This window comes from Caloenas nicobarica, chromosome 4 (assembly GCF_036013445.1).
Source record: "Caloenas nicobarica isolate bCalNic1 chromosome 4, bCalNic1.hap1, whole genome shotgun sequence".
Lineage (NCBI taxonomy): Eukaryota > Metazoa > Chordata > Aves > Columbiformes > Columbidae > Caloenas > Caloenas nicobarica.
The window spans coordinates 32,330,540-32,355,311 of record NC_088248.1 but is presented as its reverse complement, the minus strand read 5'-3'; the positions used below and the strand labels follow the sequence as shown (position 1 = coordinate 32,355,311).

General features: G+C 38.8%; 1 protein-coding gene across 3 annotated transcripts in view; it reads left to right on the top strand.

The window, feature by feature from the left end:
* SH3D19 (SH3 domain containing 19) overlaps window positions 1–24,772 on the top strand; it is an 85,020-nt gene that overhangs the window by 9,711 nt on the left and 50,537 nt on the right. For 2 of the 3 annotated variants that reach the window (XM_065633977.1, XM_065633976.1), the window contains exon 2: window positions 9,698–9,737. In XM_065633977.1, coding sequence (XP_065490049.1) covers window positions 9,698–9,737 — 40 coding nt within the window. Of the gene's footprint in view, window positions 1–9,437; window positions 9,738–24,772 lie in introns of those variants that run through there. The other variant, XM_065633978.1, reaches the window with a different exon arrangement.

Genomic DNA, 24,772 nt, shown 5'->3' with positions numbered 1-24,772 from the left:
AGACTGATGACAAAATGCACTAGCCTAGTGTCAAGTCTAGAAGCAGCTTAAAAAATACTTTTATAAAAGCTGATTTTTCTATTCTGTATTTTTTGAGAGACTGGTAGGAGGAAGAAGTACAATTGTTAAACATGTGGAAAAACAGATGAGAAAGCTCTGTGAAATACTGTCATTTCTCAGGAGCCCAGAGATTGGTGCTGTCAGCTTTTGTCTAAAGTACAAGGACCACACGTGAAGAATGAAAGGTGTCTGAATCAAATATGAGTGGTTGTTTATAAGGCATTTCTTAGAATTGTGACTTAGAGCTTTCATTTTGTACATAGAGAAACCACAGTATTTTTATTATGATTTGTCTGTGTTTTGTAAATTGTGCTGGATTAAACCATGTTTTCAATTTTTAGAAATTAATACACCAAGCTGTTTGTTGTGAACAGTAATATTTTTGCTGAGCATGCTTGAAGTTCTTACAAAGTAATATCGGAGCCTGGTGCTCTGGAAGGGTTGGCTGTCTCTCTTTCATCACAGCAAGTGGTCTTGCTGTTCTGTGACCTGCAGTTTCCTTGTTGTCCCGCTCTTTTTTCCTCCTGTCTTCTTTTTTTTTTTTTTTTTAGAAAATATTCTTATCTTCTTGTGTTTTGGAGCTTGGGAGGATACCTGTATGTCCCCCACTGGCTGGGCAAGTGGATCTGTGTTAGGAAGGTAATGGCACTGGTGTCCAGTGGCTGCATCTTTCAGTCCTTGTCACAGTCACCGAGGACCTGTGAGGCTTCTTCAGAAATCCTCTGCTCTTTGGCACCCTTGCTGATTAACCAGTGCTCCCACTGTTTGAATTGGCCTTCCATTTCAAACTCCTGTCTCAAGCTGTAGTAAGACCCTAATTTAGTGTTGTTCAGATGAGTCTGCACAGCGTCATTTTCCCATGGACGTGAAAGACGTGGCTATAGAGTGACCAGACAGTGCACAGACAGGTCTTCTGCAAGAGGTGAAATCACAGTGCAAGGAATCCAGCTGTACATAGTGACTTCGGGTCAGGATGGTCCTCAAGGACCAAAGGGGACATGTATACAGATTTATGCACACACACACATTACACCAGTAACGAAGGAGCCTGAGGTACCTTAAAGGGAAGGAATTTGGTAGATGTTTAACACTTAGTTTTGTGTAGACGTGGATAAACTCGTCTCACACCTCAGTAAAATGTCTTCAGAATGCCAGGTGACTCACATATTAAAAAATGAATTTTGGATGCTGATCTCTACATTATCAAATGATATGCATTAAAATACGACATGTTTCAAGAATAGACAAGTGCTGGGCTTCCTGTTTTGTGGAATACTAGCCTAGAGTTGCACAACTTTCAAGTGTGTGCTCAAAGCTAATGGATGAGGGTTATCTCAGGTTGCAACAGTTTATTGGTATATACATTATTAAATCAACTTTTTACACCTTTGAATTAATCTCTTTTATGATGTTTCTAGGTCTTGTAATCTTTATTTTATGGTAAAGCACAATAGACATTTTTGGGAATGATCCATTTTGTGGTGCATGTGAGAAGCAATTGCTACATTCCCTTATCAGAATTTTTTATTTCTGTGTGACCATTGGGCAGAATTACCAATGTCACTAGAGGAAAATATTTTGTTAATAGGCTAATTTCAAATGCATTTCTGCAGAAAATCAGTACCTACAACAAAATCGTTAAGGTTTAAGAATGTTCTTTTGTTAGGTGCCTTTATGTGAACTGGGTAAACAATTTGATGATTCTTTCACCATAAATAGTGACAAGGGACCACGAAATATTCCAAGAACAAGCTATTGAGTATTTCAGTGGTATCTTAAGAGAAGTAAATATTGTTATTTGCCTGCTATGTTTCTTCCAGTTTTACAGAGCTTGTTTTTTTATGGTTGAGTGTGTTACAATCTTTTAATAAGTTATTTTCTTTTTCTCTGTGTCATTTCATCTCAAAATTCCTCCCAAAGTGCAGAACTATGCACTTAGTTGCACTCACCATAATGTCTAATTCCTAAACTGGAAGCGCTGTCATCTCTATTGCTGTCAGTGGCTTCACAAGATGAAATAATCTAGAAAGGATTTTTTCTTGTTTGTTTTAAAGCTGAATTAGTTTCCTATGATACAGAAGTAGAAGTATCTTCTGCTGAATTGCTATTCAACACTTCATTGTGAATCCATGTCTCATCTGCATAAGTAAGACTTAACTTCCAAGTGCATAATGCATAAGATTACAATGGAGACATTTGTTGTTGAGGTTTGCCATCTCAACAATAAAAACATATTGTTTTGGATAAGCAAATTCAGAAAACTTTTTATTGTACAATGGGACAGGATTGTTGGGTTGGCAGGGAGGGTGGGAAGGGGAAAATTTGCGAAGTGTTTTACATCCAAGAATAAATATTCTTATTATATAGCATAGTAGATGGAGATTCCGGCTTTTGAAAGTAATAAGGTAGAGTGGGATTTCTCAAAAATGGTAAATGATTATCTGAAATGTATACTACAAAGGCTGTTTCTACAACACATGGTTTTGTACTGTGTAGGTCAAAGGAAATTGTTTAAATGGTGGAAGTGATATCCCCTGCAGTCATAGCCTCAAATTACCCTGCCTTTGGCCAGAGCGCACAAGTTTAGGAAATTGTCATTCAACTGAAAAAAATCCAAAACAAACGAGCCAAATGCTCTGTAGAAAACTTAAAGTAAATGGTTCTTTTAATATTATTTTTAGAAAGCTTTTTGTCATTATTGTCTTAGTCACTCAGCAGCAGTGCTTCTCTGTATCTTAGGTCTCCAGGCATGGAGTGTGCCCCTAATTAGTGTGGTAAGGAGCATATTGTGACGGATAAGTGTACCTAGCACAGGTGCTCAAAGCTGGAGGCTCTTTTGGTGCTGGATGTGCTGGTCCACAAGCAAGGCAAACCCCCAAGGAGAAAAATAATGGAATACGTTTGGATCTTGCATATGGAGTATCAGTGTTTATGAGAGGGTCTGTTAATACAGTGTTAGAATCACAAGCTTATTCACACATCTAACTGTATTGCATTTATTGCATGTTATGTATCAGCACCCTATGGCATACTGTAAGACTGAGCTCTGTTGTCTAGTTGAGGAATATGCAGAGCCCCTGCAGACACACTCGGTCTCTGATCTGGGAGCAAAAAGATAGTACCATGGTCTTGAAAGATAACTTCCTTTTACTGGCAGTGCTAGCAACATCAGAGAAATGTTTTTCAGAAATGTAGATCTAACATTTCTGAAATGCCTAGAGAGGAAGGTATTTTGTGGTTTTAAATCTTTTGTCTGTCAAAAAGTTGAGTCAATTTGTCTTTTCCTCATGAAAGTATCAAAAAAATGAAGTAGTGGGGCTCGTCTTGAGTAGCTCCCATTGTGATTCTAGCAGTCTACGGATCCCTACGTCTCTTTGTACCTGAAGTATGTAATCTAAGAACTACATTGCACTGATCAGCTGGGATGTCTTGTATGAAGATTTAGGAATTTGTACTTCTAGGAGTTGCTCATTTCTTGAAAAATGAGCTTTAGAAACAAATATATCCTAAATTTCCCTCTTAAACAAAGGTGCAAATGTGGCAACATATGCATATGCTGCATATATTTGATTGCTTATATACTTTGTTTATCATTCACAGCCTGAGAACAAGACCCATTCCCGGTGCTGAGTTTGGTCTAGGTTCTTATAACACGGACCTTTTAGAGAAGTGCTGAGAGCTTCCACAGTCTGTTTCCTTTCTCTCTTGTTTCCACATCAGCCCCACTCTTACGCTGGCACGTATGTTCACACTGATGCATGCACACTCCTGCTGTTTGCTGTTTGCTCCTGCTGTTACTCCTGAGGGAGTAACATAGGAGCAAAAACGAGGGGGTGGAAATTCAGCAGCACAAAAAAAAGATAGGCATCAAATGTAGTACTGGCATATGTCGCCTCTGTGGTCCAGTAAACTCTTTTTTCACTTACATATTGTACAAATGCACGAAAGGCTTTAAAAGTGACTATTGTTAATCTCTTTAGCAAGCTAAAGAATATGGTCTTTGGATAATCACAAGCTTTATGATTGTCAGTAGGTTTTGAGGTGAAATATGCAACCATAGGGGTTCAGTGCATTCTTAGCTATGTGTTGGGGTCCCCCTCCCCCAGCCATATATCAGTCATGCTTAAGAGTGGGGGTAAAAAGCATTACTCCAAGTATAAAAAACTGTAGGAATGTTTTGTGCTTACAAGACTCAGTTACTGTTTAGTATTAAAACTGACAGACTAGTGTCATCTCATTTGGACATTATACTGTATTTTTTTTTTCCCTGCAATGTACTGCTCTGGAATTCAGCAGCATACCGCAGAATTTAAAGCAAGTATAAAAACTGTCTGCCTTTACAATTTTAAACTTTGAGTGTGTTCTGTTTTTATGGCCTTTTGGAGTATAGGGAAAGCTATACATAAACTAAATGAAAAATGTTTCTTCCAACCCTCTCATTAATCTCTCCTTAAGCCTTCTGCCTCTTAAACAACTGATAAGGGACACTTCTGTTACAATACTAAAATACATGAATAAATGTTCAGTTTTATGGGATTTGTTGTATAGCAGTTCGTAATAAAATTGAGTGAAATTTATAGTCAATTATATACAGTGGAATTAATTTACGTTGTTCTGACTCCTTACCTGAGAGAAGTGCTAAAAAGAAGGAAGAGTCGCCGTGAGCTGCAGTGTGCCTTAACAGAATGGAAGACAAAAAGATTGCAATATCAATGGCAGTTATTGCTTATCTCAGTGCAAACAGAGCAACTAGCACTGAAAATCCTGCACAAATGCAGATTTTTTTTTTTTCCCTAGCAAATGTGCAGTTTAGTTTGAGTGAGGGCTCTGTCTACATTGGCAATTTGAAATGGAGTTTTGGGGCTCTTGATCTGATGCAAGTGGCTAATGGGGACTGTTGCACCACTTGGCCACAATGATGGTAGGAGCCATTGCATTTCTACATGATGCCTTGTAAAGCTGCTGCATCAGTCTCAGCATGGAGGTTTGTTAAGGCCTGAGAGCTTACAGAAGTGTGCTCTTTGGGAATTAATGCATTCCAGTTAGGGCAGTTGTGACAACCTCTTTCAATAATTGCCTATTCTGAGAATATGACTTCTCTGTATATTTTGTATTTTGGTGTTGCCAGCACTGCTTAAGAGCCCACTGTTCCCATTGCTTGGTTTATCTAGAGGTTTACCTTGTTACAGAAGTATTGTCATGAGCATCTCCTGCTGCTTTTCATTGTGAAACTGCTGTTGTGCCTTCAGAGGCTAAAAAGAGCCAGCTGGTTGCTCTAACTACAAGTCTTCTTGAAGAGTGTTATGATGTCCTGCCCCCTCTGGTGGTGGCTCAGTTCAAGACCCATAATTAAGGTGAAAAACACAGAATTTCCCAGAAATGGAAATGGCATGTCCCACCTTGGCTTCCTTCAGCCAATTCAGCTTTTAAGGGAGATCAAGCAGTGGGATGGGACTAAGAGCACGAAGTTACCTGCCTTGGGAGGCAGTTCCATTGGAAGTTCCCCAGTAGTTTTAAAAGTTTGAAGCAGCAGAATGTGTGTTAACTTTCCACTCATTTTCCAACAGCATTTCATGTTTATACTTAAATTTTTTTCTAGTGAGAGCACACTTTTCAGTTGAAGTCACTCTTAGCAACAAGATACTTTGAAGAAGCTTGCAAAATAAACAGAGGAAAACAATGGCTCTGTTTGGTGTGAGTTGCCTTTTTCCTTTTCTTTGCTTCTCTTCCAGAGACAAGAGTGAATGCCTTAAAAGCTATCATTTTCTGCTTTAGTGGTCTTTTTGGCAAAAACTTAAGCTATTCTGAGTTTGTGGAGCAATTGAAATAATGTTGAGTCAGTTATTTTTTTCCTGATGGTTATGTTTATATTTTCCTTGAGAAGAAAAATCATATTAAAAGCAAACAAACAAAGAAGATAATTTTCCCATGCTTGAAGGGTAAAAAGAATCACCAGTTAAAGAAACCTGACCCTTTCTAAAAGCAACTGGAACACAGCCTTTCTGTCTGCTGCTCAATCTTCCAATGCTGAAAAAAGGCATAACATGTCCATGCTATTGATGAAATATACACAGCACGATTTTGTAAATAAACACTAGATTTGCGGAACAGTTGTGGTATGAATAACAGATCTTTGTGTCCTGATGTTTTCCTTGATTTTTCTGCAGTGCTTAAAACTTGGCACCAGTCTTTTCAACCTCAGCCAGGAGTCTCTGACTTCTTCTACCTCATCTGCTCCACCTGCCAGCTCCCTGCTTTCTTGCAGTGTACCCTTCTGCTGAACAAGGATAATGTGTTTCTCTTGTACTAGCTGTATTCGTATAAGGACAGCAAAGATTTTGTAAAGAGTAGATACTAGTATGAAACAGAGAAAATCTCTTTAAGTATGGACTGCAGGAGGTTGCGGGATGGTCGATTCATATGGACTGAAAGACTGCATGTCTCTGACTGTGTGAATTGTGGATTGGAGGACAGGCAGAATTTTCTGTCTGTGGAAGAACCGGCTCTGTGGTGTATGTCTGTGCTACCTGAGCTGTCTGAACTACCTGGCAAAAATCTGCCGTAGAAAATTAGAGAGGTGATAGCACCACACCACATCTAGGGCAGTTATCAGTAAATCAAGAACAGATCTGCTGTGTTAGCACAAAGCCCAAACTACACACTGTTTCCTCTGCCAGGTTAGGGAGATGAGATTATGCTGATTTTCACAAACAGTTCATTAGCCAAGATAAACTTGGAATCAAGCTATCCAGTTCTCTAGTTTGTGAGTATTAGCTGCTTAGGAATTCCTAACCTGTTTGATTACAGCTATTATATTTATACATACACAGTAAGGAATTGTATTACTTCAGCAATGCAAGGAAAGGGAGATCAGTACTGGTGTATCATCTGTGGGAGCTTGTGTCTGGAAGGTAGTATCTGTCACTTAAATGGAATTTTTTCCTGTAAATTTCCTGTGCGGGGGTGCAAGCTGCCTTGTGTCTTCATTGTGCATGCTAGTCCAGCAAACATGCCGTGTTTGCTCTAATCTGACATGCAGTTTTGGCTTCCAGAGTTTCGCATTAAAGGATGTACAGTATTGTGCTAGAAAGACATAATGGCCCTTAATGTTCTATAGCAATTTATGTCTTTGATAGAGAGGAAGATCTGCAGTGCAGGATTTGATTTTCAAGTCTTTGCATCTATATATGGTCTTCTTGCTTATTTCTGTTGGAAAAGATTACAAAGAGATCTCTCATTTGCTGAGGTGACATGTATAGAGTAAAAGGGAGTCAGCTGTGGGCATGGACTTTTGTGACCCAACTTTTGCAAGCCAAGGATTTGCCTTTGGAATGCAGGAATGGGATCTGCATGTGTGGGTGTTTAAATGTAACAACATATTTATGTGTGTGTGGGGAGGAAAAAAAAAAAAAAAGGATTTGTCTATTTCTTCTGGTCTTTCAGAATTCTAGAGGTGTGTGACATTATTTGACTTGGTGCTTTTATGTAATGCCAAAAGAGCATATAGAATTGCAAAATTTAAGCACTAATTTGAAAGATTCAGCTCTTTGAGTTTCTTGTTGCGCTTGATACTAAATCAAATTTAAAAGATTAAGTTCACAATAACCTTAAGCAGGTGGAAGTTTTATTTCTACTTTAAAATGCTAAGTGCGTGCTTGTAGGATTACATTTCCCTTTGTTCACTTTAGTAAGACCAGCATGCATGTGGATGATGTGCTTTCACTAAGTTGAGCAGTAAATAAAATGTGTAAAAACAAAGCTAATATTTCCTGTTTCAACATTTCAGTAAAACAAAAGGGAAAAGGGAATCGCATTGACTTCCTGAAGGAGCAGATTGCAGCGGGGTGGCCAGGCTGCGGTGGATTTGCCAACGGGTGTGGGCTCAGGGGAGACCTCCCAGATGCTGCATTTACCTGGGCTCTGTCTCCTTTTTTTCCTTTTCACTGGCTTATTCACATGATCTTTTTAGAAGTGGGGAGGTTTTGTCTGAATACTGTTTGATTGTGGGTGCATACATTGCAGGGAACACTGACAACAAACAACAGATGGCAAGCAGGTTTCTGTAGGAAGTCCTGCCTTATTTTTTTCAGTGCTCACAGGTTAGGAGGTTCCATGAACAAACTGTAAGGATGGAAGGAGCCTTTCTGTGTGTGTTTGAACTGCTGCTGCAACTCTGGTTTGAGCTATACTGTGCTGTTTCTAGCTAACAGAGTAGCACACGGTGTGAGGAAATGGAGATTGCTGTGAGTCAGAACACAATAAATTATACACTGTGTGGCTATGACAGCTCAATAGGATCACCTGTGGATGGAAAAAACATTAGATACTTCTTTGAGTACTGTTGACATGCAATAATTCTTTTAGTGCTTTAATGAAAACATAATCAAATGAGCACATGAAACTCTGAGAGGAAAGTATTTATTTATTCTGTATATGAGAGAAAACTATACAAATGTATGCTACCAAGAGAACAAATTTTCTTTCAAATGCAGAGCTTTAAGGTTAAAAATACAATCTCTGAGTATGAAATTTTTTTAGGAAGACTTATTATTCTGTACAGACAAGCTTTTCAGCAAAGTGTTTACTAACACAGGAAAAATAGCTTTCTGTTTAAAATACACATAGATGGAATCAGAAGCAAAATTACCATGGTCAGTGGGGATGATATATAGGTGTAAGAATATATTTCTAATTGCATAGTGGATCTTTCTGTAGTAAATTATTAAAACCCTCTCTGATTTTAGGATATATGTATTTTAGGAGGACACAAATCTCAATTATTTCTTTCAGGTAGTTCAAAAGTCATGCAGTAGGAGATATTCTGGACTTACAATATAACTGATAATATGTGAATACTAATAACACAACACAGTGATTACTTTGTAATGCTTGTATGATAATCTTAAGTCTTAGGAGAAGTATTTTATACTTCCTTTGCATATCGGAGCTTTCAAAAATAAATAAACAAAGCAAACTTAGAAATGTATGTGAGATGACTTTAGCAGCTGATAAATTGTTCAACAAAAGAAGTTTATCTGAGTTGATATTGTTGTGCTGTGTAAATTTTTATTTGCGGGTCAGTCTCATTAGTGCAGATAAGCCACTTGAAATGCAGGATAAACAAAACCTTTTCTAAAAACACAGAATGATTCGGGATCTAGAACACTCAGAAGTGGAAGAGTTAATGATGTGGCTGCACTGGATTCAGTGTATTTGCAGATGTTGCTGCAACCAAGTGCTGATTTTTCTCCCATCCTGTAGGGGAACTCTGCCAGCCGTGATTCATGGAATGATTTTTTTGCGCTGAGTAATCTGTGGTTTTTCTTTTTTCCTCTTCCCTCTCCCTTATTTTTACCCTAAACTAAAGTCCTATTCATTTCAGCTAAAGGGAGGGGAAGCTTCCAAAGCATTAATACAAAACATTAAATACACTGTGTTTTGAGTAGAGGAATTTTAACAAACGTTAAACTTGCAGTAATTTTACTTGGTCTCAAGCAGAGTAGTCCAGTGCAGAAAAACAGTTTTATACCAGAATCAGCTTTTGGTTTTGCTAGTCACAGTTATTTTAAGACTTCTGCACTAGTATTGTTAAAGAACATCCAACTTTTGTGCTGATCCTATGCCTCCTTTCTCACAGATCGCTCTGAAAGAAATAAACCAGACTGCCGCTCTTCAGGGTAAGAACCATATTTCTGTATTTATTCTTCCCTTCTTTCCCTTTTTTTTTCTTTAATTTTTTCCTTTTATGGGATGAACTAGGAAATTAGCCAGAAAAATAAAAATGCCATTCTTCTACTTCTCTGTTTTGGTAACAGTAATGAAATACCAAAATAACTTTATGTTTAAGGTAATTGTTTTATATTCCTTATGGGAAACATTTTCCAAAGAATTAACAGAGTTTACTACACTGTATTTGTGTGCACTTGAAATCCAGAGGCTTTTTATGTATCACATACAGGGTGGTTTGGTAAAACTGTGGTTTAAGACAAGAATCCCTCATGACTTTTGCTTCTTTGGACTGTTTGCTTCTGTAGCAAGGAAAATAATTCTTGGTTGAGTCAAGAATAGCAACACTTTATTATTTATTCCATTAACTCTGATCCTATCATACCTAGTGTTTCAAAACTGAGAGAAGCAAATGAACAGGTATTAAATAAAACACACAAACATTTTGTGTTTATTTAGAATTTTCATCAGGAATTGCCATGAACCTCTAAGCTATTGATTTGCAAGGCCACGTTTTCCATTGAGCTTCTGACTACCCTGTAGTTCTCCTTCTTATCCTCTCGTTTTTTTAAAAAATCTCTTTTTGCCTTATTTCCAAACTCTCCCTCTCAATTCTCCACCAGGGAATAGGATCCTGTCCATATCCTGTGGTGGATAATGGGATTTTAATGAAGTGAAGTGATAGAGCAGACCAGCTAACTCTGGCTCTCCCACTCCTTTGTGAAAAGAATTTCCAAAGGATGCCCCTGGTGTCCAACCTTCTGACATGACATGACCTTTTCATTTGATTTTTACAGTCTGACTTTTTTGTTACAGTTTTACAGTACAGTGGGGTAGCTTTTATAGCTAGAACAGAGGGAACTGTAGCCTCTTCTAATAGCACAGCTGATGTGTTGTGTCTGCCGTGTGATCAGATGGAACAGAGGATGCTTTTCCCTTCCCTCCCATATCTGCAACAGTCCTGTAGCTGTTTCCAGCAGTGTGTTTAAGTTGCAGGGGAGTATTGCCTTTGTTTTTGATTGCTTGTATCTACTTAAAACATCAATCACTATATTTCATTTTATAATTAAAAATACTTAGCTTTTTTCTTAAAATTATGTAGTTGCAGTCTACATGTTTGAACTTTTATTCGATCATGTCATATTACAATAATGTCAAATAAATCCAAGTCATTATCGAAAGGAAATCTAATTTTGTCAAAATGTTTTGTTTAAGGTTGAAACAGTTTCTGGCTGTTCACATTTCTTCTGGCTGGTCCTTCCCACCAGTACCTTTTTGCTCTGGAGTGTATTTTAGAAGTTCTAATTTGGAACCAAAAGCAAAGTAATACTTCAGATTTTTTTCAATGGAATTGGAATTTCAAATGTGGACCAGCCCTGACAATAAAACACTGCCCTACGTTGTTGGGGTTACAGGTTCCGAATTTGCACGTTGGAAAGCACAGACAAATAAACAGTTTAATGTGGGTTGCTCATAATGTTGAGAAATATGCCGCTTTCAATCGTCTTTCATTCCTTTCAGTAGTGCATATGCTTTCTAACCATCTCTATGTATCTTCTGCTCTCTTCTCAATCTCACTGGCCATCATGTCATGATAGTTCTGGTTTTTGGGATGAGCTATGAGGAAGAAAAGCCATTGTTTAAAGGGTGATGGGTTTTGTGCATGTCTCACTGCTGCGTCTAGGCTAGAGCAGGAGCAGCCTGCCTTACTGAGGTGATGTACTCTGCTAATTGATACTGCTGCACTCTGTGGTTCATCTCTCATTATAGCTGGAAGCATAATCCTGTGGTGACAGATTGCTGGGTGAGATTCTTATCCCCAGTCTGGCCATATCATATCTGGGAAAAGAGCTGCAGCTGCATGAAGACAAGAGCCCCTTGCTATAAGAACTGAGGGAAAACTAAATATTGAAGTATGGACGACTTAAAGCATAAAGCATGCTTCTCTTGTAACATGGGCAGCATTTCAGAGCCGTTTGTGTTCCATTGAGGACAGTTTCATGGCTTATGCCATTTTATGATGAGCTACTACAGTCAAGTCATGACACTTTCCTCTCTGGGGACAGCTCATGAAAAGGGAAAGACAAAATACGATGACTCCAAGGCATCTTGTCTACTTTTTCCTTAAGCTGCGTGTTGTGGGATCCATATCTTAAAAGTGCAATAGAGCATCCCTCTCATCATCTAAAGTGGAACAAAAATGACCCTACAGGCCTTTGTACTTGGTCTCAAGGTCTAGTGTCTAGTAACAGGAATTTCTTCACTAAAATTACTATAAAATAATGGAGGTGGACATGGGGATACTAGCTGGCCAGATGAAGACATATGCAATGAGCCTTAAGAAAGGTACGTATCCTAAGATGAAGTAGCGGGTGTAGAAATTTCCAAGAGAGAGACAGAGAAGTAGAAGTTTTATTTCATACAAAGCCCTGGTGAGATATTGCCCAGAACTCTGTACAGTCTAATCACTAATGTGTGGAACACTGGCATAAGAAGAGACAAAAAAAAAGCCCAAACACCACCAGCCAGAAGTCCTCCTCAGGGTCTGTAAGGTGAAATTTCAGTCTGGAACACGATCAGCTTAATAAAAAGATCACATAACAATATTTCTTGTGATTGCCAGTGTCTAAAGCTTGTCCTTTTTTTCCCACTATGTTATTTTCTTTTTTTTTCACTATGTTCTTCTATGTTTCTGTGTCTGTGTATTTCTAGATCAGCTTGTGTTTGAGTCTTCGCAGTATTAGAGATGAAGAGTTCATATACAATAAAACAGGAATAATTTAAAAACATAGCTCGGGCATAATTCATTTTCAATGAGAAGCATATAAAATCTATTCTAGATAGAACAGTATATAAATGGTCTTTAATATAGTTCCTTTTATTATAGGATGATGCCATTTAGATAATGCAGAGTGAAACATTTATAGCGGTATCAGGAACTCTGACAAATATTCTGGTTTTGTTACTAGTCTATCAAATGTTTAGTACAGCAGAAATGCTACAGGAAGGTGGAGTATTCTGAGTGGTGATACTGGGATCTAGCATGACACTGGGAGGAAATTTGGGGAGTGGACGAACGAAACAGGTAATGGTTTAACAGGAGGGAAACAGATGATAGATAATGCTTACAAAACGTGCATTAATATACTGTCTTTTGTCTCTTTTGGCAATTAGCAGCCATCTGCCACACAGGAGAGTTTAGATAAAGTGAGGAGTAGCAGAACGGGGCCTGTGGATATCTTTTTCATGTATCACTCTACAGTCGTTTTTTTTGTTAAATATTAGCACATTAGTAAGATCAAAACAGATGTTCCCTGAATCCAGATAATACTATTGCTATGTTAAATTCTTATCAAGAGACATTTTATTTCATGACCTAATATTAACCATCCTTCAATTGCCATATTTCAGACAATATTAAAAATATGTCTGTACTGGGAACAGTGGTCTGTAATTATCATTATGTCTTGATTTTACTGTCAGGTCGTGCACTGTCTGCTCTGATAGCTTCAGGTCATGCACTGCTGTAACTCAGGTCAACTAGGTCAAAAGAAGTAGACACTTCAGTTTTATGCTTCTAAATGTTTTCAAACTGAAAACTATATGATAGTAATAGAAGAGAAGGTTTCAGGCATCCACATATTCGCAGTTAATCCCTGAACATGAGCAAAGCTAATAGAAGGAACTGGATTAATTTCATTAGCCTTTTTTTTTTTTTTTTTTCCTTTGGGGTAAGGATTATGGATCAAAAAATACTGAAACACAGTCTTGTAATGTGATACAATAATTCATTGTGGTTGCCTTGACCTTGGAGACAAGAGGATGAAGGTAGCTAAACACTGCAGCAATTTATTGAGAGATTAAATAACGTATCAATCACTTGGAGTCTACCAAGAGATTTTGATTTTTAAAATCTAGGAGTATACTGTGAAAGCTTGCCCTCAAAATGTGGAGGGGGAGGAAAATAATTAGTTCATTTCTAGAAATAGATTCTAGATTTTATTGGCACATACTCTGCCTGCTGATTTTAATGTGCTAAAGTTCTTTTACAGCTGGTTGCCTTCATTTGATTGAACTAAACTGGGCTTTTTAATTTAAAATACATCAAGTCAACAATACAGATAGACACAACTGTTCTTTTGTTCCTTTACAAAGAAGCACTTGAAGTGGCTGATCAGAGGGGCTACAGATCCCTTTGGTGAGGATCTGATAAATCAAGCTATCATTTTTATGAATGGTATTTTGTATCTTGTTAGGGTTTTTTTATGTAGCAGAATTCCATTAGTGAAAGCTTCTGTTTCCTCTGCTATACAATGTTGATCTTGTGAAATTGTGTTTAATAAATATAACAGTAATGGTCTGACTATATCTTAATAAGGTGTTTTCCCAAATCATCTGTGAAGCCTGGAAGATACCTTTTAATTAAGATCTTAAGCCTTTAACAGAGCATGAAGGGAGTCTTAAGGCACAGGCCTGAGAATGTAGTGGGACTGTCCTCACTTTATAGTTAAATCGATGTGCTTTTACAAATCAATATGCTTTTGAGGTCTTGAGAAAACAGACAGTAACAGGATTTTTTCCATGTTGTGACCATTACAGTCAGCCTGCGGTCAGTCATTTAATAATCCCAGTTTTATGTATCTGAATGGGAATTAATATGAGACTCCTTCCTTCTGATGCAAAGATCTTGCTAGCTCCTAATCCCTGGAGCCTGGGCTTCTTAATTTGAAGCCTCACAAATTGCTGCTGACATTCATGCATGTAACAACTTGAGTTGTTTTGTTCTCAGAAGTAATTTCACTGCAAATTTTCTAGGCCACTTAACAGATTTTGTGTATTTTAGGTAAATTTAACATCCAGAGTACTGTGCTGGAATTGGGCATTGAAAAGAGTGAGAGGTGCTCTTGTAACCCTACCCAAGACCTCTGCTTCTCTGTTGTGCCTTAGTTGAATGGGCAGAGAGACTTCTGCTGCTGTTGCTGCTGCTTCTGTACTGAGAAGTCACAGAATGGTGGGAATGTTGATGGGAAGGGACCTCTGCAGGTCATGTAGTTGAACATCTTGCTCATAGTGGGAAGGTGCTAACACTAAATCAGGCCTATGATGTCTTTTTCTAGCCAAGTCTTGAAAAACTCTCAGGAGAGATTGAGCCCACTTATTCTCAGCCCACTTACAGGCTCCTTATCTGTCTTGTACTAACTTGATTTCCAAATTATAATGCTGTCGGAGACAGTGTCAAGAGAACCAGTCTAAATCTAATTCTTTAGTTCAAACACTGGACTACTCAATATACATAAGGACCAGATTCATTCCCACAAGTATCCTGAAATGCAGTTTTTCATTGCCGTTGTTCAAAAGCCTTGTATTGTCTGCTGACAATGTCTGCGTCACCTCATCAGTGCAGCTGTTCCACACAGAGGATAATTTCAGGTTTTTGCCCACCCAGCCAGTGTTACAGGCTGTAATACAGATCTGAAGTTTGAGACTTTGAACATTGCTGACACTCCATCTGAAAGGGAAGGGTTCTGTGTAGAAGAAAGGATGAATGTTGAGGGATGACACTTGTTTTACTGTTACATTTTTATTCTTTATATTTAGCTTTTAGGATTTTTAAAGCTAGGAAGTAGCAGGTTATTCTTAGTCTAAGCCTACTTTTAGGATGTGGGAAAGAGGAAAGTCCTGCTTTTGTACACTCAGAAATAAATGTAACAAAAAGTGTTTTTCCAGAAATCTAGTCTCCTTCCCAAACCCTCAGGGTGCAGTTTCATAATTGCCCTGAGCTGAGCTAAGCCGACACTGCTCCGGAAGGAAGAATCTTCCTCCCTCCTTTGGGCTGTTATCAGTGCTCATGTGGGTAGTTGGATCAGAAAGCTGATCTCCAGGGAAAAAAAATAGCTGTGTCTCCACTTTACAGATCAAGCAGGTTCAGCAGAGGAGGGCAGAGTGATTTCTTGCAAGTTGCACAATAAATCAATGGCAGAGCTGGAAGCAGCGGCTCAGCATCATGACTTTTGTTGTTGGTATTCAGAAAGTAGGATCATATGGCTCATTTTTTGTTTATTTTGAGAGCTAAATTTTGGGCTCAGTCACTCAGAGCGTGATGCAATTCCACTGGTTAAATGTGGATTTAAACTGGTGAAACTTGAGACTGGAATCTGCTTATGTGTCTTTCTTTTGTTTATCATGTGTCTCTGGTCAGCAGCATGTGCTGTGCATGTCAGAGATGTGCCTCCCTAGAGCAGAATAAGCTACATATTTCTTTGACAACTTATTTGCCGCAGTAAATCGTTATGTTTAATTTATTTTTTGCAATGTTAATTTTCCCTGCTCAGTTTATACTTACATGTAAATGTGAAAAAAAGAAAAAAATCACAGGTAGAGCAGAGGAATAAATGGCAGGTGTGTTCAGCTTAGTTGTTAGCAATTACGGATCATGTGAGTATCTAGAGCCTGTTGCTGTGGGTGTTTGTTTTAATGCCACCAATTCATCACTGTTGCGTTGGGGATTTTTGGCTGTTCATCTCTCAGCAGTAAAGAGTTATTGTGAAGGGCGCATCCTAGCCAGCCTTCCAGATTCCTTATTCCTAAGCAGAGAAGAGGGATTTGTTTTAATAAAAGAGCACTCTGTTCCTGGTTTCTGTAAAGGGAATTTTGCAGGACTGTTTGCTTTGGTGCCCTGAACAACTCCTTCCGTTGTCTGGGCTGCTCTCCAGTGCTTATGCTAATTCATAATGGAAAATAGTGCTGAGAATGAGATGGTTGTTGAAGAAATAAAGAGAAAAGGGTTCACCCTCCTCCTTCACTGAAAGAATTTCAGTGCTCCTTTAGGCATCTTGGGTACATGTGCAAGTTTCACTGTCCCATCACCTTTTGGAGGATACTCCTGTAGAAGGTACCAAGGACCATCCAGCCACAAGGCTAGTTTCCTTGGGCATGTGGAGAATTGTCTGGGGCATAAGAAAACATGACAGACCTTAGTTCTAGAAAAGGTGGTTCCAGGAAGCACACAATTACACATTGCAGGGGTTTTTTTTAATAATGGAGCTTTCATTTTAAAGGTCATTTTGAGAAGATTTCACTTTTCTCCTATAAAATGGGAGTAATTCTCTTTAAAACAGCCGTATGGCTTTGTCTTTTAACCCTGCTTAGAGGTGAATGGAAGCTGTGGTGTGAACTGGAATTCTCTATTTGTAAGTAATATGCGATGGGCCAAATTAATCAGGCATAGTTATAATTCTGCATCTTTATGATTATTATTATTTTTTCCCCAAGAGGTTTCAACGACAAATAGCACATGAAATACATCTGGGGAATGGGAAAGAAGGCTGGAAGATAATTCTTTCCAGAGGTATTTGTAATAGACTCAAATAAAACCGAGAAGTAGGAGGAACTGCTAGGGGAAGCCCACGGGATGTGTGTCAGGGCTGGGGAGGCAGACTCAGCAGGTTGTAAACTTCCAGCTCAGAAGTATTAGTTGTCGTTTGGTTCTCTCTGAAAGAATTTCATGTTGATATTTTAAGAGTGTTGGAGCTGATATTTGAGCTTTGGTTTGTTTCCCTAAGGATTTGTGTAGGTTTTTCTCTAGGCTCAAGTCAGTATCCACATTTTCTGTCACCTCTGGAATTCGAGTTGGAGAGCTCAATTTGCAGTTATATTGTGTTGGTTTCCATGGCCTCTTACTCTGATGTGCACAAGAGAGGAGAGATTGTTACTGCTTCACTTTTTTTTTTTTTCTTCTGTACTGCTCACCTACTTTGTCATTTTGTTGTAAGTTATCCTTTAGTGTCTGCAGATCATTCTAGTATAGGTAATTGTTTACCATAAGTAGCATCTGATTTGGCAGGTTGAACATTGAAACGGTTGATCAAGAACTCTTTCAAAGCATGTTATAGTTGCATCCTCACTACATCACAGAGGAGAAATATTCCTAGTGAGGACTATCACATTGATAGTTTTTTCTTTCTTATTGTATTCCTGTCTAGTGCTTGCTGTGCAGTTTGCACAGCTATACTTCAGGCCCTGATCCTGCCATTTGCGAGACATATTACATTTCTGATTTTGCTACAAAATTTCAGCAGCATTTTGCTCAGTGCAAGTATCACCATTTGAATTTAGGCCATGTTTACATACGGGGTTTGTCCTAGTTTTGGCCATCTGTGACAAACCACAGGCTCAACTGAGCTACTACTAGCCCTTAGCATAGACAAGGATGAGCTGCTTTTGCATGTGTTTCCAGCTACCTCAGGTTCAGGAAGAGAGCTAAGATTCCGTGATACAAATAGTCACGTTGCCTGTTCTCTTGGAGGCTCTAACCAAGGCAGATCATGGGCAGGTCCCTTGCTACAGAGGACTGAAATTAGACCACACAACCCTAAATGTGGAAAGCATGTAAGAATGGTCTTTATAAGTACGCATTGCCACATCTTAATCTTGGTAGAGTTGTTAAGAGAGGTTTGTCATCTGTTCTGAGTATAGTGGACATTCCTATCTCCTGAGGCTTGAGGCAAAGGTTGACTTCTAATTAAAGACAAGGTCCAAATCTAATCATGGTGTTCCAACCACAAACAGTGATTACTTTGTTAAATCTCTCTTTTGATCTACAACATAATATGTAGTTCAAGCAAAAGAAGTACATCAGTGGTCTCATGTTATATTAAACAGTATTTTTGCTTGGAATAAATGCCTAGTGGAAAGAAATAGCTTTGGTTTTACTACTGTAATTCTTCTATTCCATGTTGTCTGGACTTCTGCTTCCCCATCCCCTTACACACCAGCATCTAGTATTTGTATTAGTTCAGTATTAGTTCAAACAATCCTGATATCATTTTGTGATTGAACCAGTTTAGGAAGTTTCCCTCTTCTCCCCCGAACACCATTTCTTTTGGGAAACTGCTTTTAAGACCATTGTGTTTATTACCTTTCCCACTGCCCCTTCTAAAATACTAGGTCCATGACCAGCTAAAAGCACGTAGTGCTCCTGACAGGTGAAGGCTGGCCAGCTAAGAAGGAAGAGGACAATATCACAGGACAAATACAGTGAAGAAAGCGGCAGGAGAGGCTTTCTCACCACACCTTACTGGTGTATAGAACAGAAGATTATTTGCGTTACTGTCCAATCTATTTTCTTCCTTCTGAGGCTGTCGACGAGGAAATGTGTTCTATTAAATGAACATTTTACAGTGTGAGCAGACTACTGATGCTTTCTGTTAGTAACAACTTTTATTTTTTTCCATGTAAGACAGACCTGAAATGATGACACAGTTCTCTGTATTTTCTTTAATTTCTATTCCCATACTGTCTTTTGTATGTCTTTTAAATGATGTCTGTTAGTATTTGAATTGACAAAATGCACTTCTTGGTGTGCTAACTGCCCTGCTGCAGCTGCTAAACAGGTATTTTGCTTAGTGTAATACAGGTATACTTGAACAGCAATATAAAACAAAATCATTAACCTTCTTGGAAGGTGTAACCTTAGAAAATGCCAAGATTATTTTCACAATTTAAAAAAAAAAAATTGTCAAATGCCTTTAAAAAGTAAACAACTCGAGATTTTTCCTTTTATCTTAACCTTTATCTTACTAGAACAACTGAAGTAACTGGAAAAAACGATTAAGCCTTCAGACAGGTGACCTCCTTCCATCCTGAAAAACAACTAAAGTTGTAAAAATGGCCTTTGTGGAGCAGACCAAGAGTCCACCTATTCCAGTATTCTTATTCTGTCTTCGCTTACGTGTGAAGTAGGAGCCTAAGGAAGAAGATAAGGACAAAACAAGTGTGCACTGGAAAGAATCCATACATTCTGTCAGCATCCAAATTTGTGTGGCTCGGGGCCTCTGAGAAGAAGGTGATGCTTTTTGTATTTAATAGCCCTCAGTGGATTTTCTTTAGGCTTTTTTGAATTCATATACACTTTTAGCGCCCACAGTGTTTTATGGCAAGCAGTGCCACAGCTTAACCTTAAGTTTTATGCTGAAAAGTCTCTTTGACTCTTTCAAACTTGATGTCTGCTAGTTTTATATACTGCTTTCTGTGTCCTGTAGCGTAAAAGACTGAGCTATCATTCCTTATAGCTTTGCTGCTTCTTAAGGAAGTTAAAATGCCATTGTTCTAGTTTTAAATAGATCATGTTAATCAATTAGGCAGTCTTAAGGAAAAGGTCACTATTACTTTTGGAGAGACATGTTAGCAAGGGCAGAGGGAGACAAGGTTGTTGGCCGACATGAGAAAAAGGACAGGAACAATTTACTGCCGTAGGAGTTTAGGGCATCGCTGAGGGTGGAGGTTAGAGAAATTACCTGTTGTGTTATCTGAATCCAGAGCCTTTAAGCTGCACTGGAGATATTTTTTTTTCCTTAAATTATTTTCTAAGCTTGTCTTTGTAAAGATTTGGGATCAAGGGTCAGAGATGAAGTGGCTATGAGAGAAGGGTAACCTCACTGGTCCCTGGTTTTTTCTGTTCTTTCAGTTGCCCAAGTAAGCTGAACCTGATACTCTTTAATTTCCTCTGGGTAATTTACCCGATGGCATATGGTGCATTGATTGAAGTGCATGGAGGAGCACATTAAGGAGCTCTGTGTTTGGGGATTCTTAGTGGCTAGGGAGGGGCATTGATTTCCATGGCTGTGGAATGTTTTGGCAAGGTATTTCTTATGACTGTTGCTCTGGAAAGGTCCGGTTCAATCTGTTCTACAAGGTGTTAGTTTCTGAAGCTGGAGGTAGTTGAGTGGTGAATGATGATGATAATCATTATTTCTTCCAAGTTATAACCATCCATTAGAGGCTGCAGTATTTACTGATTTGCCGTATAATTTGAGGCCTATGATATCGTAAGGCAGACAGGGTATATGACTGAAGGTGGAGGAAATTCCTCTTGTCTTGCAGTATGTTTTCGTGGTGACTTGCTCAAAGATGAGATCTGTTTCACTGGAGAAGTGTCCCCAGCAGTTAAAGGCCTTCTTTCGGTTGTTGAGGTAGGTGTTTTGTGTGCTCTTACAGCAAATTCCATGTTGTGCCTGCCTGTCAGGGTTTTGCAGTGTGTTTGGGATAGATTCAGGATTTTTTAAAAATCTGTTTGGATCTGATGGTTTGTGCTTCTATTTCATCATTGGAAAATAATTTGTGTATGTAAAAGCTTGGCTGTTTTTCCCTGACGGGCTAACAAAGATATTACCTTTACCTATACACCATACCTTACCTACATCCTTGGGGAATCAGAATTACAAGACTTGAAAAATAACCTGTGATGTGTATCTTTTGGGGTATGCAATCTCAGAGTTGCTGGATCTATATGAATTAATAAAAAGGACTCCAGTTTAAGGTCATATTTAATCTCAGGTGTAAACATTTTAGACCTGCAGGTGTATGAATGTATGGTTTGTTATGTAGTGCAAGTTTCTGAGGAATCATTTTCTGTATTTTGTAACCAAAAGCTCAGTCAGTATCTGTGGTATAGAAGAAAAGGGAGTGTTTCAGTGTTTTTGGAGGAAGGGCAAGGGAAGAGTGTATAGGCAAACATGCCATTTCTCTGAGCTGGATGCAGGACACTTCTGGAAAGACAGGTCTGGTAAGGGTGTGGTTATGAGATTTTATTTTACGATTCCTGTGCACTGCGCATTCTGTAAGGGCCACTGTTACAAGTTCATGGACCTCGAGTACTGTAGGGTGTAACTGGGTGAGTCAGCAGCCCATTGGAACAAGATGTGACACACATTAACATAGTTTTACTTTTGTGAGGCTTTAACATGGGAGGGTTGAAAATGTTTGTGCTGCTTGTTAAATGATTAATTATATTGATAAATATAAATGTCCAGTTTGAAGTCCATACGTCTCTTTATACAGATGACGTTGTAATATTCTTACACACATTTTTTGGCTGTTGATTCACATTTACAGTGTAGAAGGGGTTTTGTTTCCTGTTTTTAGGTGCCGAGTTAAGACTTCACTGTATTGATGCATCTGTATTAATACATCTGTCTTACAGACTGCCCCTTCACAACAAATGTCTTTGCTCTATAATTAAAACAATGAGGAAATTAATTTTGTTTCCTCACTCAGCTAAAGCTTAAACTCCAGCACATTTCACACTGCTTATTTGACTTGGATGGCCTACAAAAAAGTTGAATTAGGCTAAAGGAGCATGGAAATCCTATGGGATGGGACTTGTCAAAGATTTCAGCATTCTCAAATGTGCAGCTGATTTTTTGGCACTGAGGTCACACCAGCATTGAACACTTCTCCTAATCCCACTTCTGTGGTTTAGGCTGAATTTTACATTTTGAATGCTTCTCAAACGGCTGTGTTTTGTATCACAGGGCTGGAATTGTGTGCTCTGTTAATCTCTGACTAGGCAGGATCCAGATGTTGTCTTAACTGCTGAGTGTAGAAGCTGTTTGGTACTGTCTCTTGGAAGTGAGACTCAGTTATCCATCTGCCAGAGGCCTTAACACGCTTCAGGATTCCCCAGGAGCTCCTTCCTCGCACATACACTGGTTTCCTCCTCAAAAGGATGCATGATACTTGAAGCAAATGGGCCTATATTTACAGATTATTTTTACACAGGAAACAAACAGATCTAGGCAAGATAAGAAATGCCTATACCTTGTTCCCTGGGCTTGATTACTACTCTGAAGTCTGTATGCTTGCAGGCACTCGAGCATTCTCCTTGGCATTCCTCACCTCCAGCTCTTGCATCCTCTGGGTCCTGCTGAGTTCTTGCCTTTGCAGCCAACACCCTTTAGTTCCTGCTTGCTCCTCTCTGGAGCCATGCTCTGCTGTTTTTCTATTCCTAAGCGTCTCAGCCTCTGTGTTTTCAAAAGGCCTGCTGAAATGCACCCATCTTTTCATTAGCTTGTGCAATTTCCATCCCCTGTTCTTTTCTTTTTGCTGATCTGTAGGTAACTGGTTTAGTAGGGATTTAAGATACTGTTGTAAAGCAAAGTTTTTTCTGTTTTGTTAGTAATCATTATCGATGCTTCTAGTCATATGAGGACATTCACATACCACTTTCTCCTTTTACAAAACTTTAAAGATAACCTTAACACTATACTTATATATTCTATGAAGCACACAGGCTACTTGAAGAAAATCTAATATCCATACTTTATAATAGTTAGAGCCCTGTAAAGATACCTTGAATCCTGTGGATCCAGGCCTACAGGTTTTCTTTATACCTTTGCCCTGCTCATCCTTCATGATTAAACCAGGTTTTATTCATCTGTGATGTCAATTACAAAATGTCTGGGGCTCATTCAGCCACCAGATTGTATCTGATGTACAGAGATGTTTGAAGCAAGCAGAGTGTCCTGTCAATGGCTAGAGAGGGCTTTGATTTACTGACCGAAATGCTACTGCAAATAATTGAACCAAAGAACTATTTTTCAGAAACAAGCTTTGTTTTGTATTGTTTCACTGTGGAAGTATGGCAGTGCCATCTTTCCCCATTTGCAAACGGAGCAACTATGTAGACTTTAATAGTAAAGAATTTCCATCAGAAGAAGCTGCAGTTTACAGTTATGTTGTTTTATCTGAAAGAGCTGGTTCTTCCCTTTGTTTTTTTCACCCTTACTTCTCTGCCTGAATATATTGCTGACTGGGCCCAAATACCCTGTCACTGTCACTATGACAATTCAGTGATACTTGCATGTACATTTACAGTGCTACATTGCTATTATGCTATTATTAAAATTATAGGTGCTTTCTACTGCTAGAAATATTTACTGCTAAGGTTAAATTGTCATTAAAGCATAAATACTGTTTATTAATTTTAATCAAAACATGCTAGCAGGCTTATTACAACAATGAGTAAAAATATGTTGATATATGGCGTAGAGGAGAATCTTTTTAGCTGTTACAGGAAGGCCAAACTCTTCAATGCATAGATCCCTCTGTTCTTGAAACATACGTTTTATTGAGAGCTGAAATCAGTCAATATACAAAGAAGACTGAGAATAACTTGAATCATGCTCCGAGAGTTTGCCTTTCTGGAATGAACATGTTCATACAGTCATCTTCAGGGGCAAGGTGCAGTTCAGCTCCGGTTGTTGTCTGAAAGAAAACACTAGGGGAAATCTAGCCAGCATGTCTGTAGCTCTGGATCAGGAAAGAGTTAATTCAGGGGACACAAGCTGAGTGACTCCAATTCACAAAAAAAATTGGGAGATGTATCGGCTGCAAGATCTAACCTGGACATTATTAAATGTGGAAGCTGTTGCAGCCTCATGACCTCTAGTTTGCTGTGAGAATCAGAGTGTGAAATGTTGTCATCTGCTGCCATGATCTGCTTTGACTTCCTGACTGTGTTCTGCATTAAAATTGATGGTTTGGTTGCTAAAATATGATCCCCAAGTATGACAGTGACAAGCACATTAATATGTAATAAGTGGTTGAAGAAACAGCTAGAGAGCAATTCCTGGAAGGATCTCCTTATGCTGATCAATGTGAGCTGTTTTAATTAGCTGAGCAGCTGGATTTTAGCTGCTTTTTAACTACATCCTCGCTTGTCCAGACAGTGGGAAGTCACAGTTGCCGCATTCATTAAGTAATATAGAAGTAGACATCCTTAGCGTAGTCACGAGGATTGAATTGTCACCGGACTTAATTACTGGTTCAGGATTTCTTGCTTTTGGGGCAGGACCCAAAAGAGAAGTAAAGTTGTCCCACGATGAGTCTGATTTCCTAGATGACCAGATCTGCACTACTGACCATGTTATTTCTTTGGTGACTGGATCTTTATTAGCCTCCTGTACCCACAGGGCCATAACAATATCCCATGATTTAGCAGAGAACGTGAGAGTGTATTTTCATTTTGCAGAGAGGCCACTGTGGTGCCAGGCTGCTGTCAGCTCCTTTTTTTTCTGGTGCTTGTCTGATCTCCCAGTGAGCCAATTTGGATGACCAGCACTAACAAGGAAAAGTAAAAAAGAGAAAAGAGTGGATCAACTAACTGAGGGGTGAGGAGAACAGCTGACCTGAGGCACAGCCACCTTTT